This window comes from Mus musculus, chromosome 18 (genome assembly GCF_000001635.26).
Source record: "Mus musculus strain C57BL/6J chromosome 18, GRCm38.p6 C57BL/6J".
Lineage (NCBI taxonomy): Eukaryota > Metazoa > Chordata > Mammalia > Rodentia > Muridae > Mus > Mus musculus.
Genome location: NC_000084.6, coordinates 61,694,221 through 61,711,794, shown reverse-complemented (window position 1 = coordinate 61,711,794; position 17,574 = coordinate 61,694,221). Strand labels below are relative to the sequence as shown.

The 17,574-nt window shown below is 49.4% G+C and overlaps 1 protein-coding gene across 2 annotated transcripts; it reads left to right on the top strand.

Moving 5' to 3' along the window:
* The first annotated feature begins 3,680 nt into the window (after positions 1-3,680).
* On the top strand, positions 3,681-15,631 carry Pcyox1l (prenylcysteine oxidase 1 like). Of its 2 annotated transcripts, XM_006525936.4 has the most exons (7): positions 3,681-4,301; positions 8,077-8,283; positions 8,401-8,442; positions 9,425-9,599; positions 12,291-12,502; positions 13,291-13,431; positions 13,819-15,631. In XM_006525936.4, exons 4-7 carry the CDS (start codon positions 9,565-9,567, stop codon positions 14,481-14,483), a joined length of 1,053 nt encoding a protein of 350 aa, XP_006525999.1. In that variant the 5' UTR covers positions 3,681-4,301; positions 8,077-8,283; positions 8,401-8,442; positions 9,425-9,564; the 3' UTR covers positions 14,484-15,631. The 2 variants fall into 2 exon arrangements, with proteins under 2 accessions (XP_006525999.1, NP_766420.1); NM_172832.4 differs by lacking the exon at positions 8,401-8,442 and having other exon boundaries at positions 4,160-4,301; positions 13,819-14,958.
* Positions 15,632-17,574: the final 1,943 nt, after the last annotated feature.

Genomic DNA, 17,574 nt, shown 5'->3' with positions numbered 1-17,574 from the left:
GGAAACAATGAGAAACGAGCCGTGTCTATTTTGGAGTTACTAGCTGTCCTTGACAGGAAACTAGGACAAACTGCAATTTTAGGAGTTCTCTTGTCTAAAAAGTGTTCTGATCTTCTTTCCATGTAGTCTTGCAAGTAGATTCGTAGTATGTTTTTTTATTGTTCGGTAGTTTTTGCAGACTTAAATCGTGAATTCAGGATGAGATGAAGTTGTAATAGCAAAACAGAAGGAACGATGGAGCCAGAACAGTGTAGTAGAACTCACGCTTTGAATAGACTTTGAGCCCATTTCTGGTCCCCGTGATTTCTGCTGCTGATCATTCCCTGTTTATAAGACGGTTATAATTTGTGATACTGAGAGGAGCACATGAAACTCCAGTAAGCTCCCCTATTGTATTGCTTAGATTATCACATTGTTTTTCTTGCATTTTTATGGTTGTCTAAAGACTAGTTGAGTGAGAACACTAATAATAATGAGTGAGAGTAAGCAGGGCGTGGTGGCGCATGGCTTCATTCCCAGCACTCGGGAGGCAGAGGCAGGCGGATTTCTGAGTTTGAGGCCAGCCTGGTCTACAAAGTGAGTTCCAGGACAGCCAGGACTATACAGAGAAACCCTGTCTCGTAAAAACAAAACAAAACAAAGAAATATGAGTGAGAGTAATAGTAATTTAATAATAAGTTGTTAGCTAACCTTCTGTGACCTGTGTAGCTTGAGCCCTGGAACTCTGGCTAGGGAGGAGTAAAGAAAGGACAGGCGTACACATAGTCACACAGTGAGGCTGGGATCAGATGGGGCTCAATAACGCTACCACTACCACTGGAACCTGTGGATATTTACTGGATACAGCACGAGGGAGGAGTCAATTAGTCTCAAAGGAGATGTCTGGAGGCCTGCAATCTAAGACTGTAAGCATCCAGGAGGAGGAAGTAACAGTTGCTAGTCTTTGCAAACACTGAGTCTTCCATAGACACTCAGACTCCAGAGAAAAGTCTTGCCAGTTTTCCATGGGCCAATTAATTGGCCTTGTGGTCCTCAGCAGGCTGTATCCATATCAAAATACACATTCACTCAGAACTTCACTCGCACAGACTTCCCCATCGCCACACTGACCCTAATCTCTTAGGGTTGGTATTGCTGTGATGAAACACCAAGAACAAAAGTAAGTTTGGGAGGAAAGGATTTACTCTGCTTACACTTGCATGTCACTCATCATTGAAAGAAGTCAGAGCAGGAACCTGGAGGTAGGAGCTGTTACAGAGGCCATGGAGGACTGCTGCTTACTGGTTTACTGACTTGCTCAGTCTGCTTTCTTACAGAACCCAGGACCACCAGCCCAGGGGCATCTCTATTTGGGAATGGATTGGAGCCTTCCCCATCAATCACCAACTATATATATAATATTTGTATATATAATAATATATTAATAGGAGATATATATCTCCTATATGCATGGCTGCGTTCTATTCTGGTCATTAATATGAGAAGTAAACCAAACTTTCTTCAGGAAATTCCTGAAACTGACCAGATTCACTGTGGTATCACAGCTGCCTGTAACTCTCATTTGGGAGATCCATTGTCTTCCCCGGGCTTCCAAGGGCACTGCACACGCACACACATTAACAGATCTTTAAAATGATGACACCAGTGGTTTTTGACACTTTGAGGGTTGTTTCTGAGTTCATTTTTTGAGTCTTCTCATTGTAATTGTTTGACCCACGTGATAATAGTGAAAATGGTACTTTGGGCTTCTGGACCAACCCTTAAAAAAAAAAAAAGCTGGAGGGATGGCTCAGCAATTAAGGGCACTGACTGTTCTTCCAGAGGTCCAGAGTTCAGTTCCCAGCAACCACATGGTAGCTCACAACCATCTGTAACAGGATCCACTGCACTCTTCTGGTGCGTCTGAAGACAATGACAGTGTACTCACGTACATAAAATAAATCTTAAAAAAAAAAAGTAGCTGAGCCAATACCTTCTTGTCCACCAGTGGCTCCATCGTGCAAGTGGGGCTCCTCAACATTTGTGGACAAATTAAACGGTTATTACTTTGGTTTTGGCGTGGCTTGTTACGTAGCAGCCGTTAGCTGATATGGTTTCCTCTATGCATTTTCAGTCTCCGCTAATTATTCTGCACCCGAGTACCAACTAATTGTGTGGTTGTGTTTCCTTGCTTTCCTCTTACCAGCTATTTGCGCCTGATGGTCTCATGCATGAGCAATAAGCTGGTAGAGTTATAAGAACTAATGGATACAGCCAAACACTGGGTGAAACCAGGGGAACCCCAAAAAAAGAGAGGAAGGAAAACACCTATGAGCCAGAGGGGTCAAGAACATGGCACACAATCAACTAAGCAGGGCTCATAGGGACTCAAAGAGACTGAAGTGTCAGTCATGAACTGTATGGCCCTGAGCTAGGTCCTCTGCATATACATTATGGTTTCGTAGTTTGAGTTCTTGTGGGGCCCCTAACAGCAAGAATGGGGGAGGGGGGCGGGATCTCTCGCTCTTTTTGCCTGCACTTGGGACCCTTCTATGGGGTTGCCTCATCCAGCCTTGATAGTGAAGGTTTGCGCCTAGTCTTTGGTTTTTCGAGACAGGTTTCTCTGTGTAGCCCTGGCTGTCCTGGAACTCACTCTGTAGACCAAGCTGGCCTCGAACTCAGAAATCCGCCTGCCTTTGCCTCCCAAGTACTGGGATTAAAGGCGTGCTCCACCATGCCCAGCTTGTGCCTAGTCTTACTGTAATTTGTTACACCATGTTTAGTTGATATCCCTGGGAGGCCTGCTTAGTATTTTTCTTTCTATCTATCTATCTATCTATCTATCTATCTATCTCTCTATCTTGGAAAATAGTGAAGGAGTGGATCTAGGCGAGAGGAGAGGTTGGAGGCTGAGGGGCTGGGAGAAGTGGAAGTAAGAGAAACTGTGGTCAAGATGTCATGTACGTAAAGAATAAAAATTAAAAAGAACTGGTGGGAGAAGCACATCTCTAGATTTAATTAGCACAAGACCCCAGTGTTACAAAGTAGAGCGCCAAATGAATTTTAAAGTAAATATGATTAAATATACAAACCTAAGTAGTCAGCACATAAGAGGACGTGACACAAAATGATAAGTAAATGCTTGTTTAAAATAAGGAATAAGGGTCGAAGAGATGGCTCAGTGGTTAGAGCACTTGTTGCTCTTGCGCACCTGGGACCCAGGTTCAGTTCCCAGCATGCACATGGTGGTTCACATCCATGTTTAGTAACTCTGGCTTTCGTGAGATCGTACGTCCTCTTCTGATTTTAGAGGCGAGCAGGCTGCACATGGTGCACAGGCAAACACTCAAACAAATTTTAAAATAAGCATGGTGGCTCAGGCCGGTGATCCCAGCAACTGAGAGCCTGAGGGAGAATAGCCAGCCAGCCTAGGTGACCAAGTAGGATCCTGTCTCCAAAGACACCGGAGAGCCAGTCCAAAATCCCAGCATTTGAGAGGTGGAGGCTGGAGCATCAGGGGATTAAGATCATCCCCCACTACATAGTGAGGTTCGGAAAGCCAAAGCTACCTGTCTCTAAATTAAATAGTTAAAAATAAAGGAGGCGGGGAGTGGGGAGATGATAGAAGGCAGGTGTAAAGTGTAGAAACTGGAAGAAAACAAAACACCATTCAGGATCTAACGCAGACTTGTTTGTTTCAGCACATGCTAGCGCGTCTAGTCAAGCAGTTTTCCAGCTTGGTCAGCAATTTACAGCCCAGGAAAGACAAGCCCCCAAAGGACTTCCCCCTCCGTTATCTCACGTGATCATCACAACCTAGAAAGATAGAGCGCAGATTATCCTGTCCTCTGGAAACAGACATAACAGAAGGGACATCACAAAGCTAATAACTGGTTGGACTCCCTTCTGAGCATCTTCTTGCAGCTGGGCCCTGGTCCTGATGTTGAGATCCAAAAAAAGTGGCACACCTGCGCCTGAGCAGAATGAGCCAACCAATGAAGAACCCGCATCCCAGGAGGAGGGACAGGGACGCTGCCAATGACTGAGCTCTCCCTGAGACAGATGTAGCTAATGAGGACTTCGTACTGCAGAGGGACGGTTGCTCCACCAATGAAAGACTGAGACCAGCCAGGCTGCTAGGCCGGATCGCCAGTGGGGCGGCAGGGCGGGGCGCACAGTCGAGCGCCAACCGCTAGAGGCCGATCCGGAGCGTGCTGCCCGGTCACCACCCGCCATGGCCCGCGCTGCCCCGCTGCTCGCCGTGCTGGCCACAGTCCTCACCACCGCCGCTGCAGGCGGAGACGCACCGCCGGGGAAAATCGGTGCGGGAAGGATGCGGTGGGGTGCTCACTGAGGACGGGCGGGAAGAGGGTTCGCAGCTGACCGGGGGTAGGGGAGGGCTGCTCCGGAGACGAACTGGGTGTAGGAGAGGCTAGGGGCTACTGGGCACAGAAGAAGAGGGCATAGGGGAGGTGGTGATGGAGAGGGTGGCTTGAGCACCAGGAGAGGGCCACCTGGGAAGGAGGAGGCCCGGGCAGTAATAGCCACTGACAGCTTGCTGTCTGCAAAGCACATGGTCACTGCACATTCGCTCTGGAGAAGCTGGCGGGTGACAAGACAGGAGCTGGGCGGGTGGAGGCGTTCGCAGGGGTCTGCTGAGGGCCTTGTGTGTAGCAGAGGCTATGGCTGTGGTTCCTGCAGCAGGAGAGGCCCTTCCTTAGGACGAGAAAGTTCCGTGTCTGAAGAGCGTTTGCCAGGTTCTGCGGGCGCTAAAAAAGCCTTTGGAAGAGTAACATTTAACCAGAACTTCCGGTCTGTAAAAGCAGTTCCTTCCACAGGACAGAACAATAGATGGCTGGGGGTGGATTTGTTGAGTGACAGAGTGGGGAACTTTTTCCTCTCAGGCTAGCTAGGCACTCTACTGCGCAGCCCGATATGGACAACTCTTAGCGACAATCTTTTTTTTTTTTTTTAATTATTATTTGTGTGGTTTTCCCCAACATTTCATCCCAAAGTTCTTTGCATACAGCAAAGTTGAAAGAATTTTACAATCTCGTCCATGTGCCCACCACCCACTCTGGCATTTACTGCCAACGAACAACACTTACCATTCTGGTGCATTTCAAAATAAACTGCAGGCACGGGGCCACCTCACTAAATACACAATTGTGTAGTCTTTGTCACTAGTGCCGCCTTTGTTCACTTTTCTTTCTTCCTTTCTTTTGTTTTCTCTCGGCATGACTCAGAGGTTCTCAAATCTCTTTGTACATGAATTCCGACAACCAGAAATGCTGGGCTTCTGGTGGTGGGAGGGCAGGTGGGAGCGCCTTAGGACATCTGGGACATCATAGACTTGCCTGGACCGGTTCTAAAGTTTAATTGTGTAGGAAAAACTAACTCCCCCAACAGGCCACAAAAGGTTAAAGCTGACCAAAGCACACTGGAAATCGATTTATGACTGAGAGTCCGTGGAAGAGAGAATCTTGGAGGTTGGGTATTAAGAGACGGCCTAATGGAGGTTGACTTTGGGGTAGACTTGGCAGGATAATGAAGAGTTAGGCAGGCAGGGACCAGGGATGTACAGTACTCATTTCCCTAGCAGCAAAGACCCTCCCAGCAGAGCCAAATGGTGATTCCATACCTTGTATCCTGCCTCCTGCTAGCTTGTCCCCAGACACACCTCACTGATGTCCTTCTCTATTGATGACAAGCTGTCCCTTAGCTATCCTGAGTGCCTTCAACCCCTTGGTGATTTGGTCTGGACCTAGACAGGAGGAAGGGCAGGGTGCTTCCTGTTTGAGGGCCTAATCCTTGGGCTTCGGCAGGATTTTATCTCAATGCTTCTGGGTAGCCCTAGGACCCTTTAGAGTCCCCCTGATGGCCCGCTCCTGATGTCCTCTCTGCTCTCACGGGCATGCAGATTTTTCTCTAGGAATCTTGCTCCAGTGCTTTCTCTATATGAAGCCTGTAGCTGCTGCTTTTTTCTCAGGATGCCCTGAAAGCCTGTAGTCCTACTTAGTTATGGATTGTTCTAGCTGACTGTTCAAGAGTCTCTGCCCATTGGCTGCTTAGGCCTCTGGGAACCAAAACCCTCTTTGGTTCATCTCTGGGTCTTTGGTACATCTTACAGGACAAAGTAGTGTCTGTTATGTGTGTCCCATAAGCCCGTTCACAGTGACATGACGTCTCACTTATAGCCTGGGAGAGTGGGAGTTGAGAGTCACCCCCAGACCTTGAAATGACCATTTCTTTGGAGAAAATGGGTAGTTTGGAACTCTTCAGGAAAGAGAAAGGGAAGAGAGCAGAGTGGTTAAGAAAAAGCTAACGGTATTCCCGGAAGTGACTTTTTGGCTTTTTTGAGACAGGGTGTCTTCTCTGTGTAGCCTTAGCTGTCCTGGAACTTGCTCTGTTGTAGACCAGACTGGCCTTAGAGCTCAGACATCTGCCTGCCACTGCCTTCTAAGGGCTTAGATTAGAAGTGTGACTCACTCTTGAGTTCTGAGGAAAAGGAGTCGGTTATTTCAACATGCGATAGATATGTCGTGGACTTGACCACCTGCCAGGGTCTAGGGAACAAAATCACCCTCCTTCCTCTTTGTCCTCAAACCCTTTGAAGATGGTGTGGCAAAGGCAGAGTGTGCTGCCACTATACGTGTGAGAGATCACTGCCTCTCCCTTGAAGGTGGCTCTGGCAAGCCGAGCTAAAGGGAGTCTTTATCTTCTGGCCTGCCTGGCTGGGAATACTGAGCTGTCAATGAGAGGAAACCAGAGTTTCAGATACAGGACAAACAGAATCTTGGGGAAGGCAGGAGCCCAACCCAAGGGTTTCATGACGAGCTCACCCTTCTCCCTCAGGGCTGCTTGTTGAGTACTATCTGTCTAGACAGTGGTTCCCAGTAGCATCAGGTGGTAGATTGGACTTTGACCAAAGGTTGGCACACTTTGCTTCTAAAGAGCCAAGGGGTAAATATTTGGGGCTTTGAAGGCTGTCTCCTGACAGTAGGTAAGAGTAAGGGTGTGGGCTCTATTGGCGGACGCCAGCAGCATCAGGGGGCTGAGAGGGAGGACTCACCTGAGCCTAGGAGTTCAAAGCTAGCCCAAGCAGCATGGTGAGACCCTACCTCAAAAAAGACAAGACCAGCCAGGCTTGGTGGTTCATGCCTTTAAACCCAGCACTAGGGAGGTAGTGGCAGGCAGAGCTCTAGGAGTTGGAGGCCAGCCTGGTCTACCTAGGGAGACCTTGTCACAAAAAAAGGGGAAAATGAGGGAATGAAGACCTATGTCTGTAAAACTTCTAAGACAAACCCGTACTTGGATTTGGGCCTGCGGGCTGTAGTGTGCTGATCCTGTATTGACGAATGGTTTCCAGCCACCAACCGAAGTGCTTGGTTAGTAACTTTTCACCAGTTAATCCTGAAATAAGCAAAATGGAGGAGATGGGGAATTTTATAAAAATCTAAGTTTATCATCTGATTTTTTTTTTTTAAACATCAATGGTTGATCGATTGATCGGTTGGTTGGTTGATATATGGAAAGAGGGCACATGCATGTCATGGCACTTGGGTGACGATTGGGGGACAACTTGATCAAGTTCATTCTGTCCTTCCACTACATAGGGCCTGGGGCATGGTTTTGTTTGTCTGCTTGTTTTTGACAGGGGTTTCTTCATGACAGAGGGCTGTCCTGGAACTCTCTCTGTAGACCAGGCTGGCCTCAAACTCAGAGATCCATTTGCCTCCCCACCCACCCACCCACCCACCACTCACCCCCGAGTGCTGAGATTAAAGGCCTGCACCACCACTGCCCAGCTCAATGTAGTGTTTTAGAACATTCTGAATTTTGAGATTCTTTCCTCCTCTCCTGCTAGGGCCGTCCTGTGTCTGATGAGGGTGATAGCAGGTACAAGAGGCAAGGGCAGCCCTTTCATTGTTGGGCTTAGAACGTTTTCAAACTCAGACTGAAATTACCCGCTTTGAAATGTCATAAGCCTGCTAAGTGCCAGCCAGGGGCCTGCACTCTGCACGGGGCAGTATGAAAGTAACCAGCCTTTCTCTTGTGCCATCTCTCCTTCCTTGCCTGGTTTGGACTTGCTGACAGCTGTTATCGGAGCTGGGATCGGGGGCTCTGCTGTGGCCCATTTCCTTCAGCAACACTTCGGACCCCGAGTGCAAATTGTCGTCTATGAGAAAGGGACTGTGGGTGGCCGCCTGGCCACCATCTCCGTCAACAAGCAGAACTACGAGAGCGGGGCGGCCTCCTTTCACTCTCTGAGCCTCCACATGCAGGACTTCGTCAAGCTGCTGGGTGAGTGTTCATCACAGCGGGGCTCCAGTGCCCCGTGCCTCAGGCTCCTGGGGGCCCAGACTCCCCCCAGACCCTTAAGGTCAGATAGTCATTTAGCTCAATCTCCTCATTTTACAGATGGAGCAGCTGAGACCAGAGAGGGGAAAGAACTTGCCTGAGGTACACAGTGAGTTAGTTGCAGAGCCGGGATTAGAACTCAGGTTTGACTCCCAGGCCAGTCTTTCCCTTTCAGCTTACTGCCTATTAATTATGCAAGTGTATCAGTGTCCGCGTCCCATTGCCCACCAGATACCTGGTACTCTACTAGGTGGTATGTGGATATTACTTCCAAACCCTGCCAGCCTTCAGGATGAGAGACTGGAGCTCAAACCCTTAACTTACTTCAGTTGAGACAGCAATGCTATATAGGCAATAAAGCCGGGACTCAAAGCCAGCATGATGTAAACTCCAAATACACACCCTGTTTGCTCAAGACGTCCCAGCTCTCAGAAGTGGTCCTCAGGACCTTGTCCTGTAGATACACAAAGTGGGTACATGCAAACTCATTCACTACATCCGGGTCTGCCTTAGCAGAAGGTTGGCATGTCCTCTCGGCCCACCCTCTCTGTACTTGGGGTCAAACACAATGCAATGGAAGCACACAGTAGACTATCCAGGATGCAGGATGCTGTTAAAGAGCAGGGTAATGTATATGTTATTTCAGGGTTGGGGGAGGGAGGGACTAAATCATGGCCATATACATACATATTCATGAGTGGAGTGTTCCTTTAGAGTGCTGAGAAGCTAGAAAGAACTCCGTGAGGTCAGGGCCCCATCTCAAAGCCAGCCCTGTCACAAGAGCCTTTAAACATTCCGAACACTTCCCTCACTCTTGGCTAAGCAGATCGCTGTTGAGAGAAATACAAAATGGTACATTGTTTTCATTTTCATTTCCATATTCGCTAGGAAGAGCAAACTTTCTCAGTGTATGCATTAGAGTGCTGCTTACAGACAAGTAGCATAACAAAATAGACAGTTCCAGCCATTTGCATCAGGAAGGCCCCAGTGCAAAAAAAAAAAAAAAAAAAAAAAAGCTCAAAGCACTGCTTGGGCCTCCTGGGGTCCTTGAAGAGGAGCTGAGGGGTCTGCTGGTCTCCCGCAGGACTGAGACAGCGGCGCGAGGTGGTGGGCAGAAGCGCCATCTTTGGCGGCGAACATTTCGTGCTGGAGGAAACCGACTGGTACCTGCTGAATCTCTTCCGCCTCTGGTGGTACTACGGCATCAGCTTCCTGAGGCTGCAGATGTGGGTAGAGGAAGTCATGGAGAAGTTCATGAGGTAGGGGGATGCTCTTAGGAAGGAATTGATTGGTCGGAAAGTGTGAAAGGGGAGGGACGGTAAATCCAAGGGCCGGCCACAGTTCAATGCAGGCTCAGAGCAAGCCCCAGACAGCCCAGCCGGATGAGTGTGTGGGACAGAGCCCCACGTGTCATACTAACTCCATTCTTTCCTCCCACCGAAGTTCTGAAGCACTTTGCAAACTCAGGAACTTTCCAAGGCTGAAGTGTGACGGGCGTAGGTGAGGTGCCCGGGTGGAAGAGGACCGGGAGGCCGCGTACCTCGACGAGTAAGAGGGTGGCAGGCAGCTGCAGCAGACCACAAGGAGTCGTGTCATGAAAATTTCCAACTTTTCAATGTTTATCGCCAGTGGGTTTTGTGAGCCAAGTGAAGCACTTGTGTGCAGCCTGGGGTCACCCACTGGAAAGCTTGCGGTCCCCACTTTGTCGCTCTAGAACAGTGGTTCTCAACCTTCCTAATGATGCGACCATAAGATTATTTTTTTTGTTGCTACTACAATTTTTCTGCTGTTATGAATCTTAATGTCAATATCCGATAGGTAGGGTATCTGATATGTGACCCCTGTAAAAATGATCATCAGTCCCAAAGGGGTCGCGACCCACAGGTTGAGAACCACTTCCCTAGAACATTCTCTTTTCTCTTCTTCCTCTTGAATGCCAGCCCCTCCCTATTACCCTCTAGATACAGAGGACAAGTGGTCTAAACCCGCTCTGTACTCATGCCAAGCAGCCATGCCTCTTCTGTAAGCCCCTTGCTTCCTGGAACCCTGAGCTGAGTCCCCATCACCTACCCTTCTCAGTGTCAGATGTCCAGATGTGGTCCCACAGTGCCCTTCCCTGCCTCTCTGCCCTTCTCCACTCCCTTTTCACTCTATGATTAGACCATCCAAGGTGACACATCTTCTTGACATTCTCCAGATGTCCCCCGGAGAAGCTGCATTTCTGCTCTGACTCTCTGTTCTTTTTAAATTAATTTATTCTTTGATAATTTTATGTATGTATCGTAATGCATTTGGTCACAATTCTTCCCTCCTTCCTCTTCCTTCTTCCCTCCTTCCTCTTCCTTCCCCCTTCTTCCTCTTCCTTCTTCCCTCCTTCCTCTTCCTTCCTTCCTCCTTCCTCTTCCCTCCTCCCTCCTTCCTCTTCCCTCCTCCCTCCTTCCTCTTCCCTCCTTCCTCCTTCCTCCTTCCTCTTCCCTTCTTCTTCCTTCCTCTTCCCTCCTCCCTCCTTCCTCTCCCCTCCTTCCTCTTCCCTCCTTCCTCCTTCCTCTCCTTCCTCTTCCCTCCTTCCTCTTCCCTCCTCCCTCCTTCCTCTCCCCTCCTTCCTCTTCCCTCTTCCCTCCTTCCTCTTCCCTCCTTCCTCTCCCCTCCTTCCTCTTCCCTCTTCCCTCCTTCCTCTTCCCTCCTTCCTCTCCCCTCCTTCCTCTTCCCTCTTCCCTCCTTCCTCTTCCCTCCTTCCTCTCCCCTCCTTCCTCTTCCCTCCTTCCTCTTCCCTCCTTCCTCTCCCCTCCTTCCCCCTTCCTCTCCCCTCCTCCCTCCTTCCTCTTCCCTCCTTCTTCCTCCCTCTTTCTCCCTCCTTCCTCTTCCTTCCTCTTCCCTCCTCCCTCCTCCTCTTCCCTCCTCCCTTTCTTACTCACCTCTCTTCCACTCCCACCAAGACCTCATCTCACTCTTCTGTCTTCTGCCTTGTTTTTGTGTTTGTTTTGCCATCCCCTGGGTTTTAAGCAGGGCTGCACACAGGGGCATTGGTGTGGAACTGTCCTCTAGAGTATGGGTCACTCTCTGGTGACCACAGTGGCTTCCTCTTCTCCAGCAGCTCTGGCTTGCTTTTAGCTTCCTAGGATGGGCTGGGGCCCCGTGAGCTCCCCCCAATCTGTGACTGAAGTTTTATAGGGCTCTATCTTCTGCGTGCTCTATGCAGCCAACCACAGTTGTGGTGAATTCTTGAGTGCCACAGCCATGGCCTGCCCATAAGACTATTTCACAACTCTCCTCCCCACCCAGCTTTTTTCTTTTCTTTTCTTTTTTTTTTTTTTTTGGTCACCTTTCTGCCTTGGGTTGGCACAGAATCTCACTGTGTCATCTAGCCTGGCCTCAAACTCACAATCCTCCTGTCTCACCCTCCCAAGTCCTGGGACTGCATTTCTTCCGTCATGTACACAGTCATGCTCGGCCCCTCTTTTCCTCCATATGCTCTTCTCTCTCGTCAGTTTTAAGTTACCCTGCCATGCTGACTGTTCCCTATGGCGGAAGCAAGTTCTGCCTGTCTTCTTCTGGTCCCTCATTCCTATCTAGTGGCCCAATTGAAAACCAGGCTCAGAAAAGGCAGCCATTCAAAGGCAAGCTAGTCCAGAATTGTATCAGCAGGTGGTTCCCATCTGTGCTAGTTCGGAGGCCGAAATGAATGGAGGGGGGATAAGACAGGAGCTCTGAGCCAGTGAGATCCCCGACAGGCCAAGCCAGAGGGAAGGACAGTAGTGGTATCAGGCTGTTGCCATCAACCCAGCTCGTTCCTTGAAGCCAGAGCAGATCTGAAGCTAGGAAAATCAAATCCACTCGTGTTCAGAGACATCACCAGCACCTGGGGAATGGCAGGCCCGCAGGGGGACCTCCTCTGGGTGGTCACCCTGAAAGCCTGTCTGCACAAGATTCCAGTCACTCGCTTCTCCTAGGATCTACAAGTACCAGGCTCACGGCTATGCCTTCTCGGGGGTAGAAGAGCTACTCTACTCACTGGGGGAAGCCACCTTTGTCAACATGACCCAGCGGTCCGTGGCCGAGTCCCTGCTCCAGGTGGGCGTCACACAGCGCTTTATTGATGATGTCGTCTCTGCGGTCCTACGGGCCAGCTATGGCCAGTCGGCATCAATGCCCGCCTTTGCTGGTAAGTTTGCAACCTTCAGCCTGCTTGTCCTTCCTGTCCATATACTTAGAACAAGCTGGGTCCCATGAAGACCCTGTGGCTTACTACCATGGCCTTCTTTCTTTCCTTCTTTCTTTATGTTTTTAAAGATTGATTGATTGATTGATTGATTGATTGATTTAATGTATGTGAGTACACCATTGCTCTCTTCAGACACACCAGAAAAGGGTATCAAACCCCATTGCAGATGGTTGTGAGCCATCATGTGGTTGCTGGGAATTGAACTCAGGACCTCTGGTAGAGCAGTCAGTGTTCTTATCCGCTGAGCCATCTCTCCAGGCCCCCCCTTTTTGGGGTGGTGTTGGTTTTTTCGAGACAGGGCTTCTCTGTAGCCCTGGCTGTACTGGAACTCTGTAGACCAGGCTGACCTTGAACTCAGAACTCCGCCTGCCTCTGCCTCCCAAGTGCTGGGATTAAAGGTGTGCACCACCACGCCCAGCCCTTTTTTTTTTTAAGAGATTTATTTATTTAATGTATATGAGCACACTGCAGCTGGCTTCAGACACACCAGAAGAGGGCATCAAACCCCATTACAGATAGTTGAGTCTCCATGTGGTTGCAGGGATTTGAACTCAGGACCTCTGGAAGAACAGTCAGTGCTCTTAACCGCTGAGCCATCTCTCCAGTCCCCTTTCTTAATGTTTTTAAGTTTAAAAATCACGTTGTATTTAATGTTTGAAATCAACACCCATGGGTAGGAGGAGTCTTGTCCTGGGATGAAGGCCCAAGATCTTTCTTCTCTCTCCCAGGAGCCATGTCCCTAGCTGGGGCTCAGGGCAACCTGTGGTCCGTGGAAGGGGGCAACAAGCTGGTTTGTTCTGGTTTGCTGAAGCTCGCCAAGGCCACCGTGATCCACGCCACGGTGACCTCTGTGACCCTGCACAGTACAGGTAAGTGAATGGTGCAGAAGTCCCATTATCCTTTCTCTTCTGTACCTCCACCTAGTGGTCGGTGTAGGAAGTATTTTTTTCAGAAAAATCAGTGGGAGGCCTACCAACACTAGAGGGCACTGTCGTGGTTCACAGAGACTTGAGTCTCCACTGCGACTCCTGTGAGCACTGAGAATTTGAGTGACATCCCTACCTCAGCCAGTCAGCAGCAGAACCAGCGGAAGGGCCCCCGGCCTTTCTAACAGCCGGATCAGTGCTTGCCCAGCAGCTGCATCAATGTGACCGCCCAGCTGCTCCTGACCCCAGACTCTCCCTGCACCCCCAGGGCTAGGCCCCACAGGGAAGGATGGTGGGTATCAAAATGAACGCTATGTTCTTTCCTGCTAGAAGGGAAAGCCCTGTACCAAGTGGCGTACGAGAGTGACAAGGGCAACAGCTCTGACTTCTACGACATCGTGGTCATCGCCACGCCCCTGCACCTGGACAACAGCAGCAACAACAACATCACCTTTGAAGGCTTTACTCCGCCCATTGAGGACATTCAGGGCTCCTTCCAGCCCACCGTGGTCTCCCTGGTCCATGGCTACCTCAACTCTTCCTACTTCGGTTTCCCGGACCCTAAGCTTTTCCCCTTCGCCAACATCCTCACCACGGACTTCCCGAGCTTCTTCTGCACTCTGGACAACATCTGTCCCGTCAACATCTCGGCCAGCTTCCGGCGGAAGCAACCCCAGGAGGCCGCCGTGTGGCGAGTGCAGTCCCCGAAGCCCCTCTTCCGCACGGAGCTGAAGACCCTCTTCCGTTCCTATTACTCAGTCCAGACGGCGGAGTGGCAGGCCCACCCCCTCTACGGCTCCCGCCGCACCCTCCCGAGGTTCGCCCTGCACGATCAGCTCTTCTACCTCAATGCCTTGGAGTGGGCGGCCAGCTCCGTGGAGGTGACGGCTGTAGCTGCTAAGAATGTGGCTCTGTTGGCTTATAACCGCTGGTACCAGGACCTGGATAAGATTGACCAGAAGGACCTAATCCATAAGGTCAAGACTGAACTGTGAGGGCTCCCAGGAGAGCCCAGGGACTCTGCGCCACACTGAAGATAACTGAGATGGAGCGCACTCCAGCCGCGCAGGACTGACGAGGCCACACCCATGGGCTCTGTGGCTTTCTCTGCTCTCATGGATTGAACAGGGTCCCCCATGTGGGCCCGGGCGATCTGCTGTCTGCTTATCTAAGGATCCTCTTAGAGGCTGCCTTTTTTTTTTTTTTTTTTAAGGAGCGATTAAGAAAAGGGAAGGAAATTCAAGTCAGTGTTTTGGCTGTTTTTGTTTTTTGTTTGTTTGTTTTTGTTTGTTTTTTGTGGTGTTGGGTTTTGAGGTTTTTTGTTTGGTTGGTTTGGTTTTGGGATCGTGTGTTTATTTTATTGTTTTTGTTTTGGGGGGTTGGTCGTTTGTTGTTTTGGGGGGTTGTTTTGTTTTGTTTGTTTGTTGGTTACTGTTTTTCAAGAAGAAATATAAATTCATCCTCCAAGCTACTTCTGACTTATTCTTTTTTTTTTTTTTTTTTTTCACATGGAGCCAAGATGACTGAGAAGGGGTATAGAGCAGAGAACTAGTTTATTTCTTTCGTTCCTGTCTTCCATTCTCGTCTTCTCAAAATTGCACAGCCTTGCAAGTAAAACATTTACAACCAGATACTTAAAAACAGAAAGGCAAGGTCAGAAAATAAGCATTTGGATAGGCTGTTTGGAGAGGGTTCAAGCTCAGAACTTCCTTAGAGACCATCTCCACACTTCCGATCTGAGGGAGAGATGTTTACCCCCGCCACTGCCTTCAGTAGAGCTCTGGGCTGCTTGTCAATCATGATGAATGGAGCCACGCTGGGCTTTCGGGAGAAGAGATGCTTCTGACCACCCCTGGAGGTATCGGCCAGCGCACAGGAGTCATGTGATAGATCTGTCTTGCAACGGAGACAAGTCCTCAGAGAGTGGGCCTACCTCACCCTCAAAAGGAGGCATGGGACAGAGTTCTTCAGAGCTTAATCTGGCCCTAGCTTAAGAGAGAGAATTATGCTTTGCTTCTTCTGTAACCTATAAAGATCAGTAGGTTGGAGCTGGAGATACACTTCAGTAGGAGAGTGCTGGCCTAGCATTTGAGAGGCCTTAGCGTTGGCTCCCCGGGCCATTAAATAAATTAAAAAAAAATTAGCATTGAGTACGGGCATAGTTCACTAGAGGGCATATGTTTGGCATGTGTGAAACCCCTGGTTCAGGTCTCAGCACCACTACTCCCCCCACCCCACCCCCAAAATTCCTTTTTAACAACGGAGTGGAACTTGTCTTCATTCCTTTGGATCTGGGCCTTTCTACAGAGGGAGCACAGGAAGTAGTAGAGCCAGTATGGGCTCTGCCCACCCACACGGACACACAGAAGCAAATAGACACACACACACACACACACACACACCCTACTCAGACTTGTTAAGCTAGGGTTTAGGGGAGGTGCTTGGGTGCACACAGGAAACATTGCCACCTGAGGGTTCTAGCACACTCTTGCCCAACAGATAGTCCTGAGAGTCGCCTGGCTGCTTCCTTCTGCAGGGAAGACGAGAGCCCACATAAGGAAGAACGTAACTTGTCTGAGGTCTCGGCTTCAGTTTTAAAGCACACCCCGGATCCGGGGCCTCACCTTAATTAAGTTCAGCACAGAGGAGAAGCCCTTGCCGTGCAGTGAGGTTCACACCGGAGCGTAGGCTCCTGCTCCATCAGGCAATAGCAATGGCAGGAAGAGATGGTCTTTAGGACACACATGATCTGCGTGTGGCAGGTGTAACAGAAGCCGTAAGACTGGCACACCAGGAAGACAAACTTGGTCGAAGTAGAAGAAAAACAAATGAAAACTGAACAATAAAGACAAAATGGTTAAAACGACTTTCGGCCACAGGCAGAGCACAAAGCAAATCCCAGATTCTTCTCCCACAACCAAAGACTGCTGTCAACAGCCTCCCCCCACCCCAGGGGAGCTCTTCCACAGCCGCTGAGCCAAATTCCTAACATAGACCTTATAGACTGGCCCTGCCACCTATGCCAGGGAAGGGTCAAGTGCTGACTTGTCTAATAATGGGACAACAGAATAAACTGATTTTCTTAGAATAACAGGTTCTAATAATATAATTCCTGGAGCAGAGGTCTTACCCAAATGTCAAGGCTGTGGACCCAGCCCCCAAGATCCATGACATCAGTCAAAACATATGATAGAGTCTTTCAGTTAGTCTGATGGCTCAAGTTATCATTGTATGTCAGAAGACCAAAGACAATGCAAAACTCGCTGTTCTTAACCATCCCTCCTTCAGATCCCTAAGGAGGGTGTGGCTTAGACCCCAGAGCAGGTCCTGGGCTGGGCTGGGGCTTTAGGCTAAGGTTGAGCTGGCTGCACTCTTCAGAGTCCTTTGCCTGAATGGGAGCCTAAACAGCTCCAATCCAGAGCCACTCCCAATGCCCTCAGGCCTGCTTGCACAAGCCTTCAAGTTCGACTCTTGCTCTCCGTACTTTCAGGACAGATTCCAGAAAGGGGAACACACAGGCCAGCTGAGAGCTAGTCCCAGGGCCCAACTTAGCCTTCTCAGGCCAGGACCAGCAATCCCTCCCCAGGCCCAGAAAGGCTTGTGAATCTGGCCAGTAAAACAGAAAAGGTACCACCCAGATGGCCCGTAGTCCTCAGTACAGCATGAGGAGCACTTAAAGCCCTGCACACAGGCTAAGAATGTAGCTCAGTCAGTAGAGTCCTTTCCTAGTATGCACGAAGCCTTGAGTTACGGTCATCCCTGCTTGGGAATCCAGCCTTCAGGAGATGAGGCAGGAGGATCAGAAATTCAAGGTCATCCTTGGCTACATAGTAAATTTGAAGCTAGCCTGGGGTACATAAAATTCTGTCTCAGAAAAAAATAAAAAAAGGAAGGAAGGAAGGAAAAGAGGAAAGAAAAACATAAAACTGCACAAATGTTCTACTTTCTAGAGCAGATGACCCAAGATGGCCAACCTTTAGAGATAGAACGTTAAGGAATGCCTTTCTCCTCACCTAGTCATGAAACAGCACTAAGGAAAGCCAGGGGTCCCTCGAAGCCTGCATTTATTTACATGTTGTGTTTCTT